Source organism: Carettochelys insculpta, chromosome 2 (assembly GCF_033958435.1).
Source record: "Carettochelys insculpta isolate YL-2023 chromosome 2, ASM3395843v1, whole genome shotgun sequence".
Lineage (NCBI taxonomy): Eukaryota > Metazoa > Chordata > Testudines > Carettochelyidae > Carettochelys > Carettochelys insculpta.
In genome coordinates, this window is record NC_134138.1 from 201360118 (window position 1) to 201385379 (window position 25262).

Here is a 25262-nt window from a genome sequence, read left to right on the forward strand (position 1 = left end):
GTGGGGATGTGTCCAGAATCGTTGGACCTCCCCCTAGAAACCTCAAGGGAACGAGCACACGAGGGGGGCTGAGGAACCGGAGGAGGTTTATCACAGTGACGCCTCTTTGTCCTCCCCAGGTGAGGTGGTTATCCCCAGGGATCTCTCTCCCCCCGACGACCTCAAACAATTCCAAGAGCTTTTCAAGAGGGTGGCACACACTCAGGACATACAAATTGCGGAAATGCAGGAGAAACATCACAAACTCCTCAAAAATCTAAGACCCCCAGCATCATCTAAAATAGCCATCCCACTAGATGAAGCCATTATGGAAGCAGCCACGAATATATGGCAGACCCCTGCCTCCATCCCACCTACAAACAAAAGGGCAGATAAGAAGTACTTTGTATAATCCAAGGGTATGGAATTCCTGTTTAACCACCCCCAACCAAATTCCCTAGTGGTTGAATCTTCACAGCACAGATCTAAGGCACCACAATACAAGTCTGTGGGGTCCGACAAGGATGCAAGGAAACTGGACTTATTTGGAAGGAAGGTTTACTATTGTTGAGAATGGCTAACTACGCTGCCCACCTGTCAAATCATAACTTCGACAACTGTACTAGACTTGCCTCTCTTATGGACTTCCTCCCGGATGATAAGAAACCGCTCTCGAAGGCAATAGTCCAGGAGGGCAATGCAGCTTCATGAACAGGCGTCCAGATCACCCTAGATGTAGCAGATACAGCAGCACGCTCCACAGCAGTGGTGATGCGTAAGGAGTCGTGGCTCCAGACATCTGGCATCCCCAAGGACCTGCAAACGAAAATTGTAGATCTCCCATTTGATAAGGAGAAACTGTTCGCTGACTCAACTGATTCGGTCCTACATTCCAGTAAGGATTCCAGGTCCACACTTGGAACACTGGGGGTGTACATCCTCCTGTACAGGAGAGAGAAATTTTACCCTCAACACAGGTGTTATGCCTACCAACCCCAGCGCTCTCAGTATCAGCGGGGTTACGATCAAGGGCGCCAACAACAACAGCATAGGGCATCCAGACCAAGATGCTTGCGGTAGTATCAGCTTACCTACACCGCCAGGGCGTGTTCATTTTTCCATATCTAGATGACTGCCCCCTGAATGGGTTCTCAAGGGCAAATGTCCTGCGCATGATCAACATCACTACAAGGACCTTCCTATCACTGGACCTAGTCGTCAATTTCCAAAAATCGACGACAGAGCCCACACAAAACGTAGAGTTCATAGGGGCATGCCTAGACTCTACTACGTCAAGAGTGTATCTGCCCAATGGCCGTTTTCACACCATCAAATCCCTGGTGCAGGTGATAACGTACAGACCCACAGTGCCAATCCTAACCTGCCTACAGCTCCTGGGGCACATGGTGGCCACCACGTTTGTGGTGCAGAATGCTAGGCTACATATGCGAGGCCTACAGCACTGGCTGGCGAGCATTTACAGGCCAATGATTCACACCATCCACATGGTGGTATCGCCCACAACTGAGGTGCGAAAGTTGCTGGCATGGTGGACAGACCCCAAGAACTTACTAATAGGGATGCCATTCCACCAACCGCAAATTGCAGTTTTGCTCACGACGGATGCGTCCTACATAGGATGGGGAGCACACATGCACAACAAAGTGACACACGGGCAACGGTCCCCCGCAGAGACGGCAATGCACATAAACGTATTGGAACTCAGAGCAGTGTTCAACGCATGCAGGCACTTTCGAAAATACCTGTGGGGCAAAGTAGTCAGAGTCAATACCGACACCACTTCCACAATGTTCTATGTCAATCGTCAGGGCGGGGCTAAATCTCGTGTGGAATTGGTGCATTGCGAACAACATAACGCTCAAAGCTTCATATTTGCCAGGTGTCCACAACGTGAAAGTGGACCAATTAAGCAGATGCTTTGCTGTCACACATGAATGGCAAATCCGCTCAGACCTGCTCCGCAAAGTATTTCACACATGGGGGGTTTCCCCAGATTGACTTGTTTGCCACCTACACCAACAAGAAATGCCCGCAGCATTGTTACAGAGGGGGCATTGGCCGAGGTTCTTTGGGGGACATCTTCATGCTTTCATTGGAAGGTCCTTTGTTGTACACTTTTCCCACAAATCTCATTCACAAGTCCTAGAGAAGGCCAAAAAGGAGAAGGCGCGCATAATACTTATAGCCCCAACATGGGATTGACAGCAATGGTTTCCCTTGCTCCTACGTGTCATGCTGCCTGCCACTCTCCCTCCCGATAGTGCCCACCCTTCTCACGCAGAGTCAGGAGACCATAGCGCAACCCCCATCCTCGAATGCTACATGCCTACAAGCATGGCTAATCCATGGCTCAGCACCTTAGAGAGAACATGTTCAGAAGTAAAAGTAGTTCTGGAGTGCAGTTGGCAGGCATCCACCAGGAAGACTTACACTCATAAATGGAAACGTTTTATATCCTGGTATTCGTCCAAGCAATTGGCTTTTCTGGATGTTTCCATTCCCACAATCCTAGAGTATTTACTGGAGCTGAAACAGGGCGGACTCTCTTTATCGTCATTAAAGGTCCACCTTGCGGCTATATCAGCATTCTGACATATAGAGGAGGGGCCAACTATATTCACCCATCCCATTACCACATGGTTCCTAAAGGGGCTGGCAAACCTATACCCCCACAGAAACCGTTATCACCTTCCTGGAGCTTGGACTTGGTCCTAAACACACTGTCTAGACCCTGCTTTGAACCGTTGGCCACGGTACCCTTCTGGCTACTTACCATAAAAACAACTTTTCTTCTCACAATTACATCAGCCCGCAGGGTGAGCGAACTAGCAGCAATAATGGCAACGCCACCCTATACGACCTTTTCGAAGGAGGCAATGATTTTACGATTACACCTGGCCTTCATCCCCAAGATTGCCTCAGAGTTCCCCATTAACAAACCAATAGTTTTACCTTCATTTTATCCGAAACCACATACCTCTAGTAAGGCAGCATGGCTGCATTTACTTGATGTGAGGAGGGTGTTGGCTTTTTACATAGACAGAACTAAGCCCTTCCAAAAAACAGACAGACTCCTGGTGTCTGTTGCACCGAGATCAAAAGTGGAAGGCTTATCCTCACAAAGAATTTCAAACAACATTGTATCAGGCATAAAACTGTGCTACGAGCTCTGTAAGACCCCTCTGCTAGCTCCGCCCAGGGCTCACTCCACTAAAGCAATGGCGATGTCAACAGCCTTCTTCAAAGGAGTCGCATTAAAAGACATCTGCAGAGTGGCGACGTGGTCATCCTACGACACCTTCGCCAAGCACTATGCGGTGCACCGGGTGTTGGATGAGGATACGCGTCTATCGACAGCAGTCCTTTCAAGGGCAAGCTGCACATAAATCTGGTACCCACCTCCATTTTTGGGGTCACTGCTGGGTAGTCACCTAATGTGGAGTACCCACGGGGACCACTCGAAGAAGAAAGAGAAGTTACTCACTTGTGTAGTAACGATGGTTCTTCAAGATGTGTCCCCATGGGTGCTCCACTACCCACCTGCTCCTCCCCGCTTCGGAGTTCTGCGTTGTGTCTTTCAGGAGCATCTGGGGCGGTTGATGGAGGAACTGGCATGGACCAGATCGCGCACGTGACTGAAACTGCGCGAAGGACCGATACACTTCAGTGCATGCGCGACCCAATGAGACACAGCTGGAAATTTCTGATCTGCGGCACCGGGGTGAGCCCGTCACCTAATGTGGAGCACCCAGGGGGACACATGTCGAAGAACCATCGTTACTACACAAGTGAGTAACTTCTCTTTCTCATGGGAGACTTTAATCATTCGGACATTTGTTGGGAGACCAATATATCATCACACAGACAATCCAGGAAGTTTTTGGAGAATGTTGGGGATAACTTCTTGGTACAAGTGCTGAAGGAACCGACCAGGGGCTGTGCGCGACTTGACCTGCTGCTCACAAACAGGGAAGAACTAGTAGGAGAAATAGAAGTGGGAGGAAACCTGGCTGCAGCAACCATGAGATCGTAGATTTCAGGATCCAGACAAAAGGAAGAAAGATGAGCAGTAACATACAGACCCTTGATTTCAGGAGAGCAGACTTCGACTCCCTGAGAGAACGGATGAGCAGGATCCCTTGGGAAGTGAAGGTGAAGGGGAAAAGAGTTCAAGAAAACTGACAATATTTTAAAGAAGTCTTTACTGAAGGCACAGGAACAAACCATCCCGCTGCATAGTAAGAAATGCAAATATGGTAGGCAACCAGCTTGCCTTAATGGGGAAATCTTAGTCAGCTTAAATTCAAAAAGGATGCATACAAGAAATGGAAATGTGGACAGTTGACTGAGGAGGAGTATAAACATACAGCTGAAGAATGCCGGGCAGTAATCAGGAAAGCAAAAGCACAATTGGAACTGCAGCTGGCAAGGGATGTGAAGAGTAACAAGAAGGGTTTCTACAGGCATGTTAACAATAAACGGGTTATCAGAGAAGGTGTGGGGCCGTTACTGGATGAGGGAGGTAACCTAGTGACACATGATGTAGGAAAAGCTGAAGTACTCAATGGTTTTTTGCCTCAGTCTTCACAGACAAAGTCAACTTCCACATGACGGTCCTAGACAATGCAGTATGAGAAGGTGGAGGGCAGCCATCTGTGGGGAAGGAACGAGTTCTGAGCTATCTAGAAAAACTAGATGTGCATAAGTCCATGGGTCTGGATTTAATGCACCCGAGGGTACTGGGGGAATTGGCAGAGGTCATTGCTGAACTTTTGGCCATTATCCTTGAAGACTCTTGGAGATCGGGGGAGATACCAGATGACTGGAAGAAGGCAAATGTAGTGCCCATCTTTAAAAAAGGTAAGACGGACAATCCCTATAGGCCCGTCAGCCTTACCTCAATCTCTTGGAAAATAATGGAGGGAATCCTCAAGGAATCCATTTTGGAGCACTTGGAAGAGGAGAAAGTGATCAAAAGTAGCCAATATGGATTCACCAAGGGCAAATCCTGCCTGACCAATCTGATTAGCTTCTATGATGAGGTGACAAGCTCTGTGGACATGGGGAAGTCAGTGGATGTGATATACTTTGACTTCAGCAAGGCTTTTGATACGGTCTCCCACAACATTCTTGTCCATAAGTTAAGGAAATATGGATTGGATCCTTGGACTATAAGACGGATGGAAAGCTGGCTTGATGGTCGGGCCCAACACGTAGTGGTCAGTGGCTCAATGTCTGGATGGCGGTCAGTTTCAAGCGGAGTGCCGCAAGGCTCAGTTCTGGGGCCGGTGTTATTCAACATCTTTATTAATGACCTGGATGAGAGACTGGATTGCACCCCCACCGAGTTTGCAGATGACACAAAACTAGGGGGAGAGGTAGATACGTTGGAGGGTAGAGAGAGAATCCAGAGTGACCTGGATAAATTGGAGGACTGGACCAAAAGAAATCTAATGTGGCTCAACAATGAGAAGTGTAGAGTCCTGCACTTGGGGCGGAAGAATCCCAAGCATTGTTACAGGCTGGGGACCGACTGGCTTAGCAGCAGTACGATGGAAAGGGACGTAGGGGTTATGGTGGATGAAAGGCTGGATATGAGTAAACAGTGTGCCCTTGTAGCCAAGAAGGCTAACAGCATACTTGGTACGCTAGGAGGAGCATTTCGAGCAGATCTAGAGAAGCAGTTATTCCTCTTTACTCGGCACTGGTGAGGCCACATATGGAATATTGTGTCCAGTTTTGGGCCCCCCAGTATAAAAAGGATATGGATTTGCTGGAACAGGTTCAGCAGAGGGCAACAAAAATGACCTATGAGGCTAGGCTGAGGGTTTTGGGCTTGCTTAGTTTACCAAAAAAGAAGACTTAGAGGTGTTTTAATAGCAGCCTTCAACTTTCTGAAGGGGAGCGCTAAAGAGGGTGAGAAACTTTTCTCAGTGGAGTCAGATGGCAGAACAAGGAGTAATGGTCTGAAGTTGAAGAGGGAGAGGTTTAGGTTAGATATTAGGAAAAACTACTTCACTAGGAGGGTGGTGAAGCATTGGAATGCATTGCCTAGAGAGGTGGTGGATTCTCCATCCCTCGAGGTTTTTAAGTCCCGGCTGGACAAGGAGGCTGGGATGATCCTGCATGAAGCAGGGGACTGGACTAGGTGACCTCCTGAGGTCCCTTCCAGCCCTATGGTTCTGTGATTCTGTATTCCACCTGCCTGAGAAGGAGGTTACTGGAGAATTCCGTTGATCTAATGCTGTCTACAGCAGAGATTAAATCAATTTAACTTAGCGTATGGATTTTTTTTACACTTAGTTCTACCACCCTAATTTCCTAGTATAGACCAGGACCTAGTCTCATGAAGGAGGAAGTAAATAAACCAGAACTGATATAAAAGCATGATCATTCTTTGAAAAGTGTGTATGTTTAAACAAATGTACATCAAGAGGTTTGTTTATCCATTATTTCCAAATTGCTCAAATTTCAGGTGAAAATATTACTCTAGTAACTCTTTATTTGAAAAAATGAGTAAATTGAATATGAAAATTATTTAGATGCACTGAACATGAAGCCACACAATGTCATTTTTAAAGTCACTTTTCAGAGTAGAACAGAACTTCAAGAGTGTATGTTTTTGGAAAAGATATTTAATACCTTTATAAAGGTGTCTCATCAAATTTTCAAAATGATACAGAAACTCCAATTTACCATATACTGTGTTTGTTGTACAAGAAAAATGAAGACTTTTATAGTTTGAAGGGCTGGGTTGATCAACAAATCTAATTGTATACACTTGGAAAGAGTCAATGTTAAACAAAAATATAAAATGAGAAAATATGATAGAAACATTGCAAAAAACATTTGAGTAAGTTGAATGTGCATAGCAGACCTGGAAAGCAGATTATAAAAACTTGTAATGTAAGGCTATAACAAAATATCTGCGTGTGCATTCTGAGGTATTGCATGTAATATCATGAATGCTCCTTTGCCAGTTGTGGCAGGAACCTCATTTTAGTTCTGCCAGGGATTTTTCACTGAAACAAGATTGGTAATAAAACTGCATGAAGAATAACAAAGAAAACAGGGTTGGAGGACATTATATAGTAGGAGATATTAATAGAATCATAAAGAAATGGAGTTAAAACAGTATGAATATTTGAAATAATGCAAGGGGGATAACTTGTCAGTAATCAGATATAATGCAAGAACTAATGTCTTTGAAGACAGGAAGAACTAATTTTTTTATCTGATCTGGACAAAATAAGAGCAATAAAACAACTTAATATAAGCTGGTTTTAGACATAATTGAAGGAAGTGTTCAGGCTAAAATACTTATTTGAGAATGTAAGATGAGAATTTGTAAAAGTTGTATTTTGAGCACCTGGTAGTTCCTGCTGGCTGTACTATCTGAGTTGTTATATCTAGTGATAACTTCTGTGGTGTTCTGTAGCAAGCTTACTTACATTTATTATTTGACTTTAACAGCACTGTCAGGAAAAAAGTGACTGGGCCAAACTGGGCACTTTGTATGTTAATATGAGACTAGGATGTGAAAATTTTGGTGACCTTCAGAAACTGACTTTATATATTGCGGACATACTAACAAGAGACTCCAAGGAAGAGAAACCAGGAGTTCCTTTTTGCGAATTTGCTGAAGCAGGTAAAATTAAAATAAAATGTAACATGAAATGTATAAATTATACTTATTAATGTTGTCTACACTGAACGGGTGTAAAAAGGGAAACGGAATTATGTGCTGAATTGTAACACTACCATTCTCTTTACCTTAATGTACCTTACCTTAAATGTACATTATGCATTAATCAAAATTTCTCATGCTACATGCAAAATTAACATTAAGTAAACATGCCTAATAGTAGGTAAACTCACAGAACCCCGATCCAAAAGAAAAAGTAAAATCTGTCCCACTCAGCCACCTCTCCAACAACAACAACAACAAAATAATCATTTTTAGTGTACCTTTAAAAGACACAAACTTTGTCAGGCCAAGCAGAGAAGCACACTCCAGAGTTGAGGGTACTTCACTGAGAATAACCTACTCCAAACACACAAGTATAAGAACCAACACCTTGCCTCCATCGTGGGTAGTGGCACAAGGAGGAGAGGCACACACAGGCTCTTAAGTGCACCTGACATTTCCAAACCATTAAGGGCTTCAGTGGGCAAAGCAAACACCTGAACTAAACCCAGAAACAAACTGATACCATTGCTGTTTCTGAAGTAGAGATGCAATATAATGATGTGTGTATAAAAATAATTAAAGATAAAAAACACATTTTGTATTCACTTGCAGTGTGAGGTGGCTTAAGAGATGTGGCTCCTCAGTCTTGCTCTGCACTAGGAGATTAATTCAAGTTTTGGTTACTTAGGTTGTATTTCTGATTAAACAATCCACACTACAGGATTCATTCCATCCACCTCAAGGGCTCCTAAGGTTGACTTTTGTATCCCTGCTTTTCACGAGAAGCAAAACCAAATTTGACTTTGCATGGTCAACATTAGGGTAGAGCAGACCGAGCGCTGTGAAATTAAACTTTCTTGGCCTGCTGGTTATGTCCCACAGTGCCCCAGTGTGACCGCTGTGTCCATTACTTTCAGCTCAGCTGCTCTGCAGGGCCATATCTACACTAACAAGTTCTTTCAGAAAAGCAGGCCCCTTTCCAAAAGAACGTGCACAGCATCCATGCACAAAATGTGTTCTTTTGATCTGGGATCAAAAGAATGCACCTCGTCTTCTGGAAGCTGTCGTTCGCTCCCGAATCAGGCAAAATACCTTCTTTCAACAGACGTTTTTGAAAGAAGGCATATGTAGATGCTTTGCGGGCGCCTCTTTAGAAAGAAGGGTCATCCATGGCACCTGCCAGCTGGGGCACAGGCACAGGCACACCCTGGCCAGCGGGAGTGGAACTCTATGCTCCCTGTCTCTGGCTGATGAAACCTCCTTTTGAATCCTTGGGGAAACTGTATGCTGTCTATGAAGCAAATTATTTTTAATAGCTCTCATTTCAGCAAAACATGTAAGTGAACTATGCTTGCTTTTCATAAAGATAATCTTCTGTATGCACCAGAGGTTTTTACCAAAGATGATCTTGGATTTTCATATAAATCAGGCTGTAATTTTACGAGTATTTTCCCAAGCCTCATGCTCAGAAGGAGAATCTAAATTGTATAGACTGGGCGTTAAAAGGATTTCAGCCTTTTTTTTTTTTTAAGACAGGTGTAAACAATTTAGACTCTAATCTCTAAAATTCCTTTTTTTCCTGTATAATGAGCAGTAAGGGTAACACTTCAAAGACTCTCAAGTTTGCAACCATGTAGCACTTTAAAGACTAACAAAATAATGTATAAGCAGGTGAGTTTTCATGGGGCAAACCCACTTATTCAAATCGGGAAATAATGAAGAAGTGGGTCTGCCCCACGAAAGCTCATCACCTAATAAATTATCCTGTTAGTCTTTAAAGTGCTACATGACTTCCTTTTTTCATGAGGATATAGACTAGCGTGGCTACCTCTCTGTAACTACCCTCAAGATTGGTTAATTATGTATTTATAAGCCTACTGATGGCTTTGTCTCTTCTTGTGGGAATTAAAACATTCTGCTAGATTGTTGATAGCCTCTATACTCTTTTCTGGATGCATTCCTCCAACAGAAATATGTAGAGCAGTAATATAAAATTCAGTACGCATTTCTAAATTACACTTGTTAGATTTGAAAGCTAGATCTGATGTAGAATTTGGCAAGGCAGTTCCATTGTCCTTGTTCAACTAGAATTCTGTGGTCCCACCATCTGGATCAGTGCTATCATATGAGTGAGACTACGGAAAGGATATTCAAAGGAAAAATGAAGGTTATTTACCTGTAACTGAAGTTCTTCTAAATGGACTCTGTGTATTCAAACTTGTGATTTTCTCCACTACTTCAGAGTCCTGTTTATTCCAGGACTTGAAGTTATAGGGGAAGAAACTGGGACAGTTGGAGTGTCACACCCCTTTGTACTTTCACTCTGGAACATTCATTCATTGAGGGGAGCTGATGATAGAAATGCATGAGTGCTCCAACAGCTGCTCCTTGCTAGAGCTTCACTGTTTACGTTGCACTGGTTGGACCGTTTTAGTTTGTTCTCACAATTCACTAAATTGAAAAAAATGTTTATTCAGCCAAATTATTTTAACGGTAACTGTTTCCTGCATTGTCTTTGCAGATAATAAATTAAGTCAAAAATTTGACTCTTGACAGCAAGAAATTCAGTAGTAGTCATTTAAATATGTTAGGTTATTTGAAAATTCCTTGCTTTTTAAAACTAAGCATTCTAGTATATCTGTGTCTCTGTGCCTGTACAAACATTTGTTTAACAAGATTACAAAACAATTAATTCAACTTCATTTTTGGATTTCCATAATTAATCCCTTCAGGGATAAAAGTCTTTGTAAGAGTCAAGAATTAAAAGAATACCTTCCAGTTCCTTATCTAAGTCCACTTCACCTGTTATCTTAGCTATTCATAACATTATTCCTATCACAGCTTTCATTCTGGATCACTGTATAGCTCAGGAGGTTGAGAGTGGGACAGCAGTAAGTTTTCTGTCTTTCTCATGTATTGGTTCAAAACTAGCCTGGATTGTTACTAATCAAAAATTACTGTCAGATGGCTGTTTAGCTCAAATTATGTAAGTCAATGGTCTGAGTCCAAATTCCCATTTTCCCGTAGCAAAATCACTATTACGGATGGGAGCCTTGGCGTGGAGACCAAATCTTGGCTATGCTTGAAGTCTAGAATTCCTTTTCTGCTTCATAATACAATTGAAGTAGAATTGGTACCACAATGTGGAGAAGTTTGCCGTATTAACACCCGTTATATATGAGTTCTGTGACTGGACTTCAATATCCAGTAAGGCCACTTTTGTAAGCTTTCAGAGTCACAAAATTCACTTTAAAAAGAAAAACATGTTCTGTATTATCATCACTTAATCAGGCATCCTGTTGTCATGAGTGAATATGAATGACATAATGTAATTTGAATAAAAATGTTAATGAATTAATTACCTTCATGTTTGTACTTGCACCCAGTTTCATGTGTCTTAAAAAATGTATCTTACATTCTTGAGAAATAGGGTCTTTCAGAATAAATCTCCTTTAGATTTAGCTTACCTTTTTAAAAAACCTAGACAAGGATTTGGAAAATAGTAGTCGTCATATTTTTTCTTTCCCCTGCCCAGTTATCAAAAATCCACAACATAATGAAGCAGACAAAGATTTCCTGGGAAGGATTGGGATCAGTGTAATCTGTTCTTATCACACAATCCAGCAATGGTCAAAGGTATTTTATTGATTTTAAATTATATTTAATTTTAAACAGTATTTGTCTAATTGAAAAGGTTAATTTGAAAAACAAGTGTTATCATACTTAATGGACTTAAAGATGCACCTGGCCATTCTACTTTGAAAAGTGACTCAAATTGTTGTAGATGTTCTGCACTTATTGCATTTGACTTCCACATCACAATATTCAGAATTAAAAACACATTTTTCCTAACTTCAAGCTCTACAAAGTCAACAGGGATCCAGAAATCAAGCTGAGCTATCTCTTTTCACATCACTGCATGAAATAAGGATGCCTGGAATGAGACCTGTGCAGTTCAACTCTAGCAGGTTTGCACAGAAGCAATTTTGATACAACTTAGTAAATAGTTATGTTATAGATGTACAAAAAAGGAGCAAAATCTAGTTTGCAGTCCTAACTATAGTAAAAGGCAGTAAAAACTTAATTTAGTTTAATAAAATAAGCAAATATGATTGAATTACATAGAAAGTAACTAACAACTGATGGTCAATAAAAGTTAAGGTTTTTGTATTTTCACTTTTCAGAGTAGAATCACAATTTAATCTATAAATAGTAACAGATTGGAATATTAATTTTAAAAAAATCTCTTTTTTTTCCATTTCATTTGACTTGGAAGGTGTGATTAACCCATGTGGTTTAGAGTGAGTTTCCTTTGTTCTCATGCAATAGCACAAAGATTTGAAAGTTAAAGCACTGTACATAAGTAAGTACCTTAAGGAAAAAAATCTCATTTGTCTAATAGTTTTGGTGAATTTCTTTTTCTGAAATCTAAAGGTTTAAACTTTATGCCTTTTTAATTATTGACTACAATATCTGCAGAATTGCATAGACTTGATTCTTTAAGAAACCTGTTCATATCAACTAACACTATTAGTATTTTTCCAAAAGGATAATAATTAAAATGAATTTAATTTTACCGTATAGTTAAAATATTTTTCTTAAATGGAAGAAAAGCTGTCAATAAAGTGTCTTCTTCCTGTCCTGAGATGTGGGAGAGAGTATGCCATGAAATGTTTGAATTAGACTTCTGTGGCTAATTACTTCCATTGTTTAGTGTTTTTGAAGTTTATTTGTGTATTGTTGTTAATAGTTCAGACTACTGAAAAAACAGCAAAGCTTTTGTGGTTTTTCACTTGATCGGTAATCAGTATTTAACACTTAGTTCGAAAGAAGTCAGATTTTAGAGTCATATTGCACTCTTATTTCGTTTATTTTTTTTCAGTCATGCATTTAAAATACTGAATTAGTTAACCGTGCAATGAATGCACCAAACAATTTAAAAAGATGAAAAGTACTGTTTTCAAATTCTATGTATTGCACATAAACTTACTAAAACGTATATAAAAACAAGAAGTCCCATAATACCTTAAAGACTAACAAATTAACTTATTAGGAAATGAACTTTTGTGGATAACACCCACTTCTTCAGATTGAATGTGAAAAAGTGAGTCTTACCCACGAAAGCTCATTATCTAATACAGAAGCATGCTAGTCTTAAAGGTGCTACCGAACTACATCTTTTTTGTGAAGCTACAGGCTAACATGGCTACCCCTCTGAGACTGAACATACATGTTTAGTACAAACTAAAATTTATTTTATTTTTAAAATAAACATGGTCCTAGAATTTGAACAGTTGGCTAATATTGCTGCATTTGGTTTAATTATTGAATATTGCATATTTTAATAATAATATACATTTGCTACATTCATTTGCACCTCTGCTTTTTTTTCCTTCTCTTGTTTTAGGGCAGGAAGGTTTTGGATAAACTACATGAACTGCAGGTTCATTTTACAAGCTTGAAAGGACTCACTGGCCCAGAAAGATTAGCATCAAGATGCCAAATTGTTAATGCTGCTGCAGAAATATTCCTTAAAAGTGGAAGTCTGGATGGAGCAACATGGGTATTGAGAGGTAATCTTATTTTTTATTAGAATCAAGATTCATAGTTAAAAAACTCAAATATAATACAAAGGGTCCCCTGTATACATCAGGATTGCCTTCCTGAAAAGTGCAGTAGACACCAAAACTACATACAGAGGTGAATTTTCCCCCATAACAATTGATGGAATAAAGGGAGAATGCGTTCACAACATCACCACACTTGCCTATGATATAGTAGTGCTCTTTTCATCAAAAGAGTGTATCATTTAGATGGTACACATTTTACACATAAAACATTGACTAAAATAATGTAGAGTCTTACTAATACCATTCTTAAATATAGTACGGTAATACAGTAGAAAAAAGTATCAGTTGTGCTAAACTTAGGTAGAAGTTGTGGCTGGTTTTTTTGAGGAGGGGGCTGGCTTTTCTGTGGCTAGCTTTTTGAGTGCAGACATCTTTGAAAAGGATTTATCGATATCTGGTCTCTTGCATGCATCTTTGAACAATAGATCTCCCTGTAGCAAGCCATTGCATCAGTGAGAGCCTAGTAGACTTTGGCAGACCATTCACAGAAAAGGTAAGTATTACGTACGATTTCTGTAATTTCATCCAGCAATCCAAAGAAACAGGAGAGATACTTTTTCATTAAACTCCTGACCTTTTGTCCTACATTGTTGTCATCGTCATCATCATCCTTGCTTTCTTTGGATATCTTCACTCTTTCACTATGGTTCCTTGTTTCCAGTTTTCTTCATGTGTGGCCTCTTAGGATGGGCTAGGTATTTCAAAGGCCAGATGAAGACAGAGACCTGATTGCTCTGAGTCCTTAAATAGACTTTCCTAGGGTCGGAACCCTTTTTCCAGGGAAATGGGGAGACTGAACAAGTACTAGATTCATGATGGATTCCAGTATCAGGTGGCATGGTCACATGTCTTTCTAGGACCAACTACAGTTTGGTCTTACAGGAGAAACAAGACCATTTACAGGTCATTGATTCGAGTACTGAGGAGGTTTCTAAAGTATCACTAATGGCCCTCTTTCATGCATTTAAAATTAAAACCAGATTCACACTTTATACTTTAAACTTCACATACAAGAATGCTACATTCACAAAAATTGGATATACAGATTCAGACTGTAATTTTAAAAATGTTACATGATTTGTTTTGCAAAGAACATCTTCAGGTATTCATATTCATAAACCAATTTGCATAAAGCATGAGGGGCCATGACAAGCATGGTCTACACACCACTCACAGAAAATATTGCATCTCATCTGGACCTTTCTCTTTGACTTCCAAATTACAGGGAGGTGAGACTTGATGTAGCATCTCATTGCTGTGGGATCTTTACTGTGGTAGACAAAGGCTTCAGCATGTAACACTGATCTGCAAATTGAAACAGCTTCAGTTGTTTTGATAAAAATTGGTGTCTTTACATAATTTTGCTATGCTGATTTAAAAAATGGCAGCCATTTTGCTGTATCACTAAGGATTTTTCAGAAACCAAAAAGAAAATTATGGACATTTTTCGTGCTTTTTATTCCACCTTATGCATTAAAAACTTGGTAAATGGTAAGTTAGTTCTTTTAGAAGGTCTGTTGTAAGTTCTTGTTTAAAGAACAAAGGCGCAAAGTGTGAAAGTTAACAACTGAGTAATTTTAAATGATTAGATGTGACTCAATGCGCTTTTGGCAACTTTTTATGCATTTCACCATCAGTCTCTTTTTTCAGGGACCAGCAGTAATTAGCTATCATGTTGACATCCCACCATCCTTGATACTTCTTTTCCATCGTCTTGATATCCTGATGAAATCTTTCCCCTTGCTCTTCACTGAGACTTCCAAGATTTTCAGGAAAATAATCCAGAGGGGAGTGCAAAAAATGAACTTTCAAGCTCATGTTTCATTCAAGTCTTAAAAGTTTGTTTAGCATGTTGCCAACAGTGTTTTTATAATCAGGATTTTTGTTCCCTAAGAAGTTTTGTATGACATTTCTGAAAGCCACCCAAGCGTCTTTCTCTGTGTCATTCATAGTTTCCTCAAAGTTAGTCAGTAATCAGTTTCCTGATCTAAGGACCCACAAAGATACCCTCCTTAACTGTTTGGTAACTCAAAGCTGGGAACTTGTTGCAAATGTACTTGAAACAGTCACTGTTATTACTTAATGCTTTCACAAGGTTAATATGGAGTGGTGGTAACAGTGTCTTGTTAGGCTCAATCGGTTTTTCATGAATTATATTCTTGGAACCAGGAGTCGGACTCTCCCTTGGTGGCCACTGTTTCTTTACCCAGTGAAGATCTCTTGCTCTGCTGTCCCATTCACATGAAAGGTATGGCATTTTTATGTAACCAGCCTGCTAACCAAGCAGCATACACAGCACCTTCAGATCTCCATATACAGTTCATTTGTGCTCTGGATAACACACCTTTTGAAGGAGAAGCTCAAGTTTTTCATAGGTTTCTCTCAAGTGAACAGAATGGGCAATAGGCACAGAGGCATGTTGATTGCCATTATGAAATAGAGCACCTTTTTGGCTTGTTTTTGAAGAGTCAATAAACAGTCTCCAGCCACCTGGTTGGTAAGCTGTCTCCAAGCTTTCTATTAATCTGGTAGTGTTGTTGCAGTATACCAGCAGCCCATCCATAGAAAAATATGGAACAAACTCTTTCTCTCAGTTCCTGTACCAAGCCAAACTTGTCCCAGGGGAAAGCTAATTCTTTGCTTGAAGTCCAGATCCCAAAACCTCAGCAGAATCTTTTGACAGATCCAGGTCTCTCACCAAGTCATTCAGTTTGCTTTGAGTGAAAAGTGGTGGCTCATTACTGGCATATTCAGGTCCATATGCAGTATTGCCTCAACATTATCAGCATCAGTGTTGGAAGATGACGTGAAATTTTCAAGACAGTTTGGTGGGTTAGGGATAGGCGCATGAGGTCCATGTGGTATTGGCAGTATTGCAGAAGGAAGATCTGGGTAACAAATACCATATTTGTTTGGAATGTTATACCCTTCTATGTTACATAAACAGAAATAACAATCGTTTCCATGGCTCTTGGGCTCACGCCAAACCTGGGAATTCCAAATGCCGTAGACTTTTTTCCTTGATTCCATTGTCTCAAAGATTCCACACGATTGACACACTTTATGAGGGGCCCAAGATTTGTCTTAATCCCCAAGTTTTGTGCCAAAGTAGGCATGATATACATTTCTAACCAAATCTGTTATGTTCTGTTTTTGCTTCTTTGGAACAAAACTGCCATAAATGTAACAAAGTGTGTCTGGATCATTCAGGCAACCTTGAGATGCCGTGTTAACGGATTACCTGAAAAATGCAGAAAATAAGTCTTAAATATCATTCAAAACATAAAACAATGAAACCATTCTGTTTTGTTACTCCTATAATATATAATACAATAATTTGACAATCCTCTTCAGCAAAATTAAAATTGGATAACAAGGAGTCTTGTGGCACCTTATAGACTAACAGATATTTTGGAGTATAAGCTTTTGTGGATCGAGACCCGCTTCGTCAGATGCATGAGTGGGGGGGAGGTTTCCAGAGGGGTATTTAAAGAGTGGGGTCCCAGCAAGAGGGAGGGCCAGAGCTGACAAGGTCTATTCAGCAAGGTGGAAATGGCCCAGTATCAACAGTACTTATCAAAAGAAGAAAAAACAAGTAGATCAGACAGGGGAATGTGAGCCTTTGTCAGAGTCTAATGGGGAGATATTAGCACCCAGAGCAGAGAAACTGCCTTTGTAAACTGCAAGCCACGCCCAGTCTCTGTTTAATCCATGGTTAATGGAGTCAAATTTACAAATAAATTGCAGCTCAGAGATTTCTCTCTCCATTTGATTTTTGAAATTTTTTTGTTTCAGAACTGTCACCCTTAAATCTGCCATTGAGTGTCCAGGGAGATTGAAGTGTTCCCCCACAGGCTTCTGTACAGTACCATTCCTGATGTCTGATTTATGTCCATTTATTCTTTTACGGAGAGACTGTCCAGTTTGGCCAATGTAAATTGCGGTGGGGCATTGCTGGCACATGATGGCATATATTATATGAGTAGATGTGCAGGTAAAGGAGCCCCTGATGGTATGGTTGGTGTTAGGTCCTGTGATGATGTCAGTGGTGTAGATATGTGAGCAGAGTTGGCAGCGAGGACTGTTGCAGGGGCTGGTTCCAGGCCTAGAGTCACTGGTTTGTGATTTATAGTAGCTGGTGAAGATTTGTTTAAGGTTGGCAGGCTGTCTATAGGCGAGGGCAGGCCTGCCTGCCAAGGTCTGTGAGAGTGAAAGATCATTGTTCAGGATGGGTTGCAGATCCCTGATGATGCGCTGGAGAGGCCTTAGGTGACAGCTGTATGTGATGGCCAGTGGTGTTCTCTTGTTTTCCTTGCGAGGCCTGTCTTGTAGCAGGTGGCTTCTGGGTACCCGTCTGGTTCTATCAGTCTGTTTCCTCACTTCCTTAAGTGGGTTTGAGGAAAGCTTGGTAAATGTCTTGTAAATGTTTGTCTCTGTCTGATGGATTAGAGCAAATACGGTTGTACCTTTATTGCTTGGCTGTAAACAATGGATCATGAGTATGCCCTGGATGGAAGCTGGAGGTGTGTAAATATGCATAGCGGTCCATGGGTTTTCAGGATAGGGTGGTATTTATGTGACAGTCGCTTATCTGCACAGTCGTGTCCAGGAAGTGGATCTCTTGTGTCGACTGGTCCCCGGCTAAGGTTGATGGTGGGGTGGAAACTGTTGAAATCACAGTGGAACTCTTCAAGAACCTCCTTCCCATGGGTCCAGATGATGAAGATGTCATCAACGTAGCACAGGTAGAGGAGGGGCACTAGGGGATGAGAACTGAGAAAGCATTGTTCCAGGTCAGCCGTAAAAATGTTGGCTCAGAGCAGCTCTTGCTTTTCTGACTGGAAATTCCCATAGTTTGATGTGAGCCCAAGAGTCATGGAAACGACTTTGTTTAGCCTCCCTCCTTTCGCTTTTATTTTTGAAATTTAGTCAATTTTTGATTTTTTTTTTTTTAAACCCTCAAAAAAAAAAAAACAAACCTGTCAGTTGAGCAGTGACTGTTGTGGAGCTGCAGCAGCAGCTTTTTTTCCTCTCACAAACAGCTCCTGTCTTAAAGAGACAGCTACCCTTTTTTCTCCATCCCTAATTCTACAAAGGACTGTGATGCCTGTGGAGGCACTATGCCCTTGTCTGATGGGCACACCTCATGCCTAGAATGCTTGAGTGAATCCTGTAGCATTTCTGTGTGCCCCCATTGCCAGGGTATGCCAGCAAGGGCACAGAAAGAACGGGAAGTGCACCTGAAAACACTACTTTGACAAAAGTCCCTCTCATCTAGTGGTGTGCCAGATGATATGTGGGTGCAACAAAAACCCACAGATAGGGTAGCTACATCGCCCCACAGAGGCTCTTGCGCTGGGACAACATGACTGGCTCGCTCTCTGTCTGAGCTGCCAGCAGCTTCGCATTCTTTGGTGCCACCCATGTCTGGTGCCATTGAGAGACGCAGGACCTCCTCAGCAAGGGGAGAGACGAGGTGACCCAAACCAACAGGTGCCTCTGAGACATCTGCTACTGAAAAGCAATATATGCACCCACTGACGGTCCCCACTGCCTTGGCTACTGCTTTGGACCAGGTAAACATAAGAAGGCACAACGAAAGATACACCATATCCATAAGTCACCTCAGCTACACTCAACACCATTGGTGTCCCCACCGAATTCTATGGGACACAAGCATGCTCTCACCTCATATAGTGATGCTCGCTCACCCTTACCTTCATCACAGTCTGAAGGCAGCAGCAGGCACAGGGCCAATCACTCACGACCCCATTCACCTCCATCATGGCATTCGTATAGGGACTATCCCTATCGCCCTCCCCCATTCTGTGCACACCAGCCGTGGCCATACCCCACTCAACAGTTTTCACTGCCGTGGAGTTCATGGGATGCCTGGCATATGCATCAGCCTCAATCAGCCCACACACACCACTCTAGGCATGCTATTTCCCAGCATGAGCCTATGGTTAGGCATCCTCCTACAATATCAGTACAGTCCTCACCGGTTAATCCATAGTCTGGTGTCCCACAGACAATTTCTAATGCCACGGAATATTTACCTCGCTCAGACTCTGAGGCTTCTTCCAAGGGTGGCAGGTATATACAGGATGAGGTGGTTTCAGATTTCCCCCTCTCCTCCAAATGACGACCTAAAACATTTTCGAGGTCTATTTAAAAGGGTTGGCCAATCCCAGGATAAACAATATAGGCTGCTCATGATCCTGCAGCCATCTATGCCCCCCAAAATAGCCCTACCTCTTAATGAATCAATCCTTGAACCCTCTGAGTTTCTTTAGAAAACCCCACCTTCTGTCCTGCCCACCAATCATAGGGTGGACACAAAGTATTTTGGCCCATCTAAGGGTATGGATTTTCGCTTTTTGCATCCACAACCTGACTCCTTGGTGGTGGATTTGGTAACCCATAAATCCAAAAATCCTCAATTTAAAGCTGCTCTCTCTGATAGGGAACACAAGCGCTTGGATTCCTTCAGGTGCAAGGCATGCTCTTCAGCCACCCTCCAGTGCAGAATAGCGAACTGTACCACTCTTTTAGCCACCTACAACCATACAAATTACAGCAAATTGCTACAGGACTCATAAGACATTAAATGCTCTATCCTTCAGTCTGTAATTAAGGAGGGCTTCTCAATTGATAAGACTTCCCTTCAGGCAGCAATGGATGTGGCTGACACAGCTTCTAGAACCACCGCCACTGAGAGTTATGCACAGGGTAGCATGGCTCCTATCCTCAAGTATTCCATGTGAAATCCAGTCAAAGGTGGAAGACCTCCCCTTTGACAAAAAGCAACTCGTCTCCAGCACCACTGATGAGATGTTGCATCCTATGAAGGACTTCGAGGCAACACTGTGCACGCTGGGAATGTACTCCCCTTCTAGCAAGAGGCACAAGTACACACCCTTTCATACGGGCAATACAATAATAAGCCTAAAAACAGATCGAACAGGAGGACGACACATCAGGGCCAGTCATCTACAGCCCACCCTACCTCCCAAAAGCATCAAATTTGATGGCTTGGTCAAGGGTCTAAGCGACCACCCCTTAAATCTAGTGCACTCAGGGGCCACTTTTCATGATCGCCTCAGGCCCTTCTACCTTCAGTGGAACCAGATTACATCAACATATGGGTCTTAGATATCAGAGAAAGCTACACAATTCTTTTTACAAACATCCCCACGCACCCATCCTCCTACCCTGTCCCTCTTTAGGGACCCATCTCACAAGCGCCTGCTATGGACAGAAGTGCAAAAACTTCTTACATTAGGGGAAATAGAACCCATCCCCTGCAAAAACAGAGGCATTTATTCCAACTATTTCCTGACAGCCAAGGAAATCGGGGGATGGAGGCCTGTCTTAGGCCTCAGGGAATTGAACAGATTCATTCTCAATACAAAGTTCAAAATGGTAACTTTGCAGGCTGTCATTATAGCAGTAGACTAAGGGGACTGGTTCTCAGCCCTTGACCTCCAGAAAGCTTGTGTGACCATTTACCCATTCCACGGGAGGTTCCTCTGTTTTACAGTGGGTCAGGACCATTTTCAGTACAAGGTCCACCTTTTCAGACTTTCTACGGCTCTGCAAATTTGCTCCAAAACACTTGCCCTGGTCACACCATACCTCAGAAGGCAGAACATTATTTTTCTTTATTTAGATGACTGTCTAATCAAGGGTTCTACTTACCACCAGACTGCCGTTATGATAAATACAGGGAATATTTTTCCTGGCTTGGCCTCTTTGGAAACCTATAAAAGTCCACTTTGAGACCAACACAGAGCCTAGAGTTCATAGGAGCTCTCCTGGATTCAGTTGCAGCCAGTGGCTGCTTACCTGCTCACAGGTTCCAGGCAATTTGGAACCTTGTCCACATGGTCAAACAGGCCCCCTTTACTACTGCTCAGACTTGCCTCCAGCTGCTGGGGCACATGGCTGCCACCACATTCATAGTCCCATTTGCAAGACTTCATATGCTCTGCCTTCAACATTTGGTTGCCTGCAACTACATATTGACCTGCTACAGATTGTCAAAGACCCCAACTTTTCCTCTGTTAGTGCTACAGTGACTCAACTGGTGGACGTCTTCAATAAACCTCCTAGGGTGCGTACCTTTCCATTCCCCATAGCCTTCTGTAACTATAACTACAGATGTCTCTCTTATGGTGTGAGGGGCCCAATGTGACACATCGTCAATCCAGCACACATGAGCTCATCACGAGAGACTCCTTCACATCAATATCCTGGAACTCAGGGCCATGGGAAGAGCCTGCGCCCATTTCCTCCCATTGATGTGGGTCCAAACTATTCATGGCCTTCTGGACAACATGCCTACTATGTTTTATATCAACTGCCAGGGGGGTGCCCGGTTGCGCACACCATGTGTGGAGGCACTCAGTTATGGAATCGGTGCATTAAAAAACGGGTAAATCTGTTAGCAACATACATACCAGGGGAGCAGAATACCAGGGCAGACAGGCTGAGCAGGTATTTCTAAGACCAGCATGAATGGGAAATGGATGCCAACATATTGCTCTTTATATTCCCCGAATGGGGCTCACCAACAATAGACCTCTTTGCAACCCCACACAAAGTGCCACAGCTTTTATTCCACGGCAGTAATAGGCAGGACATGACGGGGATTCGTGGGACAACTCCCCTTCTCGACGCCTTTCCCCCAATTCCACTCATTGCCAGGGTGATCAACAAAGTCAGGGCAGACCAAACAACTCTAATGCTGATAGCACCAGATTGGCCCAGGCAATGCTGGTTTCCTTACTTGCGCTCCATGTTGATCCATCAACCGATCCCTGTCCTGATGGTGTCAAACCTTCTCACTCAGCACCACGGCACCACATTTCATCCCAATATCAAAACCCTGAAACTCATGGTATGGCTTTTCCATGATGAAGAAGTTACATGTTCAAACAGGATCACAAATACCCAGGTAAATAGCCGTCGCCCTTCCACTTGAAATGCCTGTACTGGGAAATGGGCACACTTTCAGCAATAGTGTACGATCTGCAATCTGCATCCTGATTGTGCCTCCAAGCCCAGCTTGCTCGATTACCTTACAGATCTCAGGGATGCAGGCCTCTCAGTTAGCTCTATTAGGGTGCATCTGGCTGCCGTTACGACTTTCCACGGCTCAGGGAACCATTCCTCTACTTTCAGTCACCCGATGGTGAAATGTTTCTTGACAGGGTTACAAAAAGTATGCCAAAGTCTGCGCCCTCTGATACCACCATGGGACCTGAACTTGGTCATAGATACATTGACAAGACCTCCATTCAAACCCCTTTCCACAGCACCCCTTCAGTATGTGTCCATGAAGGTGCCTTTTCTAGTAGCCATTACATCGGCCAGAAGGGCTGTGGAGATTGCAGCACTCATGGCTGACCCACTTTTCACTGTTTTCACCAAAGACAAGGTGGTGGTACTTAGACCTCACCCAGGATTTCTTCCCAAAGTCATGTGAGTTTCATGTAAATGAACCCATATACTTACCTGCTTACTTTCCTAAGCCTCACTTCTCTTCTAGAGAGGCTGCATTGCACATGCTCAATGTTAGACATGCTCTAGCTTTTTAACTTGATAGAACCAAACCAAATAGGAAGTCAAACAAACTCTTTGTAACACAGTCGGGGCCCTACGCGGGAACAGCTGTTTCGGCACAACGCCTATCCCAGTGGATTGCAGATTCCGTTCACGCGCCATACCAGTTTAGAGGCAAACGACCACCACAGACCATTAGAGCCCATTTGACGCGGGCGATGGCCACGACAGCTGCCTTCCTTAGCAATGTCCTTCGGGTGGACATCTGTAGAGTGGCCACTTGGTCTTCACATCACACGTTTGCAAAGCATTACACATTGCACAAAGGGCCGATACCTCCCACTGCCCTGGCAGATGCTGTTTTACATCATTCTACTTAAAGACTCCAATACCAACCTCCAGCATAGGGGTTCTGCTATGGAGCACCCACAGGGAGCACTCGAAGGAGAAGAAGTTGTTACTCACTTTCATGCAGTAATGATAGTTCTCCCAGATGTGTCCCTGCAGGTGCTCCACAACCCTCCCTTCTTCCGCAGAGAGGAACAGAGGAGGACTGTGCTGCGCGCTCTCTCCTCAGCCTGGTGACATCACAGGCTGCTCCTGCACACACGCAGCACATGGGTGGGGGGCACTGCTCTGTAAAGCATTCCAATACGCAGCGCAGGAACACACTGACACCTACATGGAACACCCACAGGGACACATCTTGGAAAAGTATCATTCCTTTACGAAAGTGAGTAACTTCTTCAGCATTTTCTTCCAGTACAGGCTCATCTCATTGACATTAACAACTTATCTTGGACGATACAGTCACTTAAGTGTAGCTCCACTCTGCAAATAACCTTCACAGACTTTGAAAAAGCCTTTGACAGCATTGATAGACACTTTGTGGAAACTGACGCAACATCATGGCATCCCATCCAAAATTATTAACCTGATCCGTTCTACGTACAAGCCCTCAATATACTATGTTGTTCACAATGGTGTCTTGATAGAATCTTTCAGGGTACTTTCAGAAGTGTGACAAGGGTGCCTGTTGTCACCTTTCCTATTCTTGATCACTGTGAACTGGATTATGAGCAGAACAACAGGTGGCCATCAATGGGGCATTCATTGGACACTTTTCAAACAGCTAGAGGACATTGATTTTGCTGACGATGTCGCCCTGCTTTCACACCAACATGAAAGCATGGAAGAATAGGTCACAGCAGTAGATAAAACTGCCTCAATGACTGGACTGAGCATTAACAGGGAAAGACCAAGACAATGAGGATCAAACAGTCCACCGACACCACCATCACGCTCAGAGAGGATGACCTTGAAGATGGGGGGGCAGTTCACCTATTTAGGTAGTATTATGGGTAGAGGTGGAGGAACAGACAAGGATATTGATGGCAGGATAGGGAAAGCAACAGCTACATTCAAAACTCTTCACCCCGTATGGAGTTCACAGATAGTATCTGTGAAGACGAAACTGTGGATCTTCAACACAGATGTGGAGAGTCTGTTTTTGTCTGGATGTGAGACCTGGCATACGAAAAAGTCTTCAAATCACAAGCTAAAGGCATTTATAAACAGATGCCTCAGGTGCATCCATTGCATCAAATGGCAAGACTTTGTCACATATGGGGAGCTTTGGAATAGAGTAGGATGCAAAACCATTTGATGCTCAAATCAAGAAAGTGGGAATGGTGAGGCCACGGTCTCAGAAAACCATCATCCAGCTTAGTCTGTCAAGCTCTTAAATGGAACACACATGGAAAACGCAAAAGACAAAGACCTCTGACAACAAGGCCTACATCTACACTACAAGATAAATTTGATTTTTAAATAAATTCTGTTCTTATGAATTCACATTTGTGTCCATAAACCTTCTTGAAATTCAACCCATTGTTTTTCTGTGTATTGTTTCCATGTCCCCATTGCCCTGGGCCAGTTTGACAGTGTGAGCATTGCATTGTGGGTACCTATCCCACAGTGCCTTAGTCCTGGTTGCTTGTGGGTGCTTCATGGTAGAATCCCAAAATGCAAAAACACTGTTCCAGAATTCAGAGCACCCAGTAACAGAATTCAGACCTCCCCCAAACTTGCCCAGGTTCCCTGTGCCATACGTCCTCTGTGGATGTTGGCATAGCACAGCTGCCTGCTGCTATCAGCTCTGTCCACCCCTACCTGGTTCCGTCAGCCACGCTTCCACTGCAGACGTGATCATAGCGGTAGTCAGCTGGGCATTGAGCCCTCCTGCAAACCCGCCCAGGTTCCCTGTGCTGCCAAGCAATATTGACCTCCTGTAGTCTGGCAAATTTTCTTGTCTGGCACTGGTCAGGTCCCAAGGGTGCCACACTAGAGAGGTTCAACCTCTAGTACAAATAAAG

The 25262-nt window shown here is 42.8% G+C and overlaps 1 protein-coding gene across 1 annotated transcript in view; it reads left to right on the forward strand.

Annotated features, from left to right (window-relative positions):
* TOPAZ1 (testis and ovary specific TOPAZ 1) overlaps window positions 1-25262 on the forward strand; it is a 118503-nt gene that overhangs the window by 67691 nt on the left and 25550 nt on the right. Inside the window, exons 14-16 of the mRNA XM_074988330.1 lie at window positions 7474-7666; window positions 11175-11326; window positions 13098-13263. Coding sequence (XP_074844431.1) covers window positions 7474-7666; window positions 11175-11326; window positions 13098-13263 — 511 coding nt within the window. The remainder of the gene's footprint in view (window positions 1-7473; window positions 7667-11174; window positions 11327-13097; window positions 13264-25262) is intronic.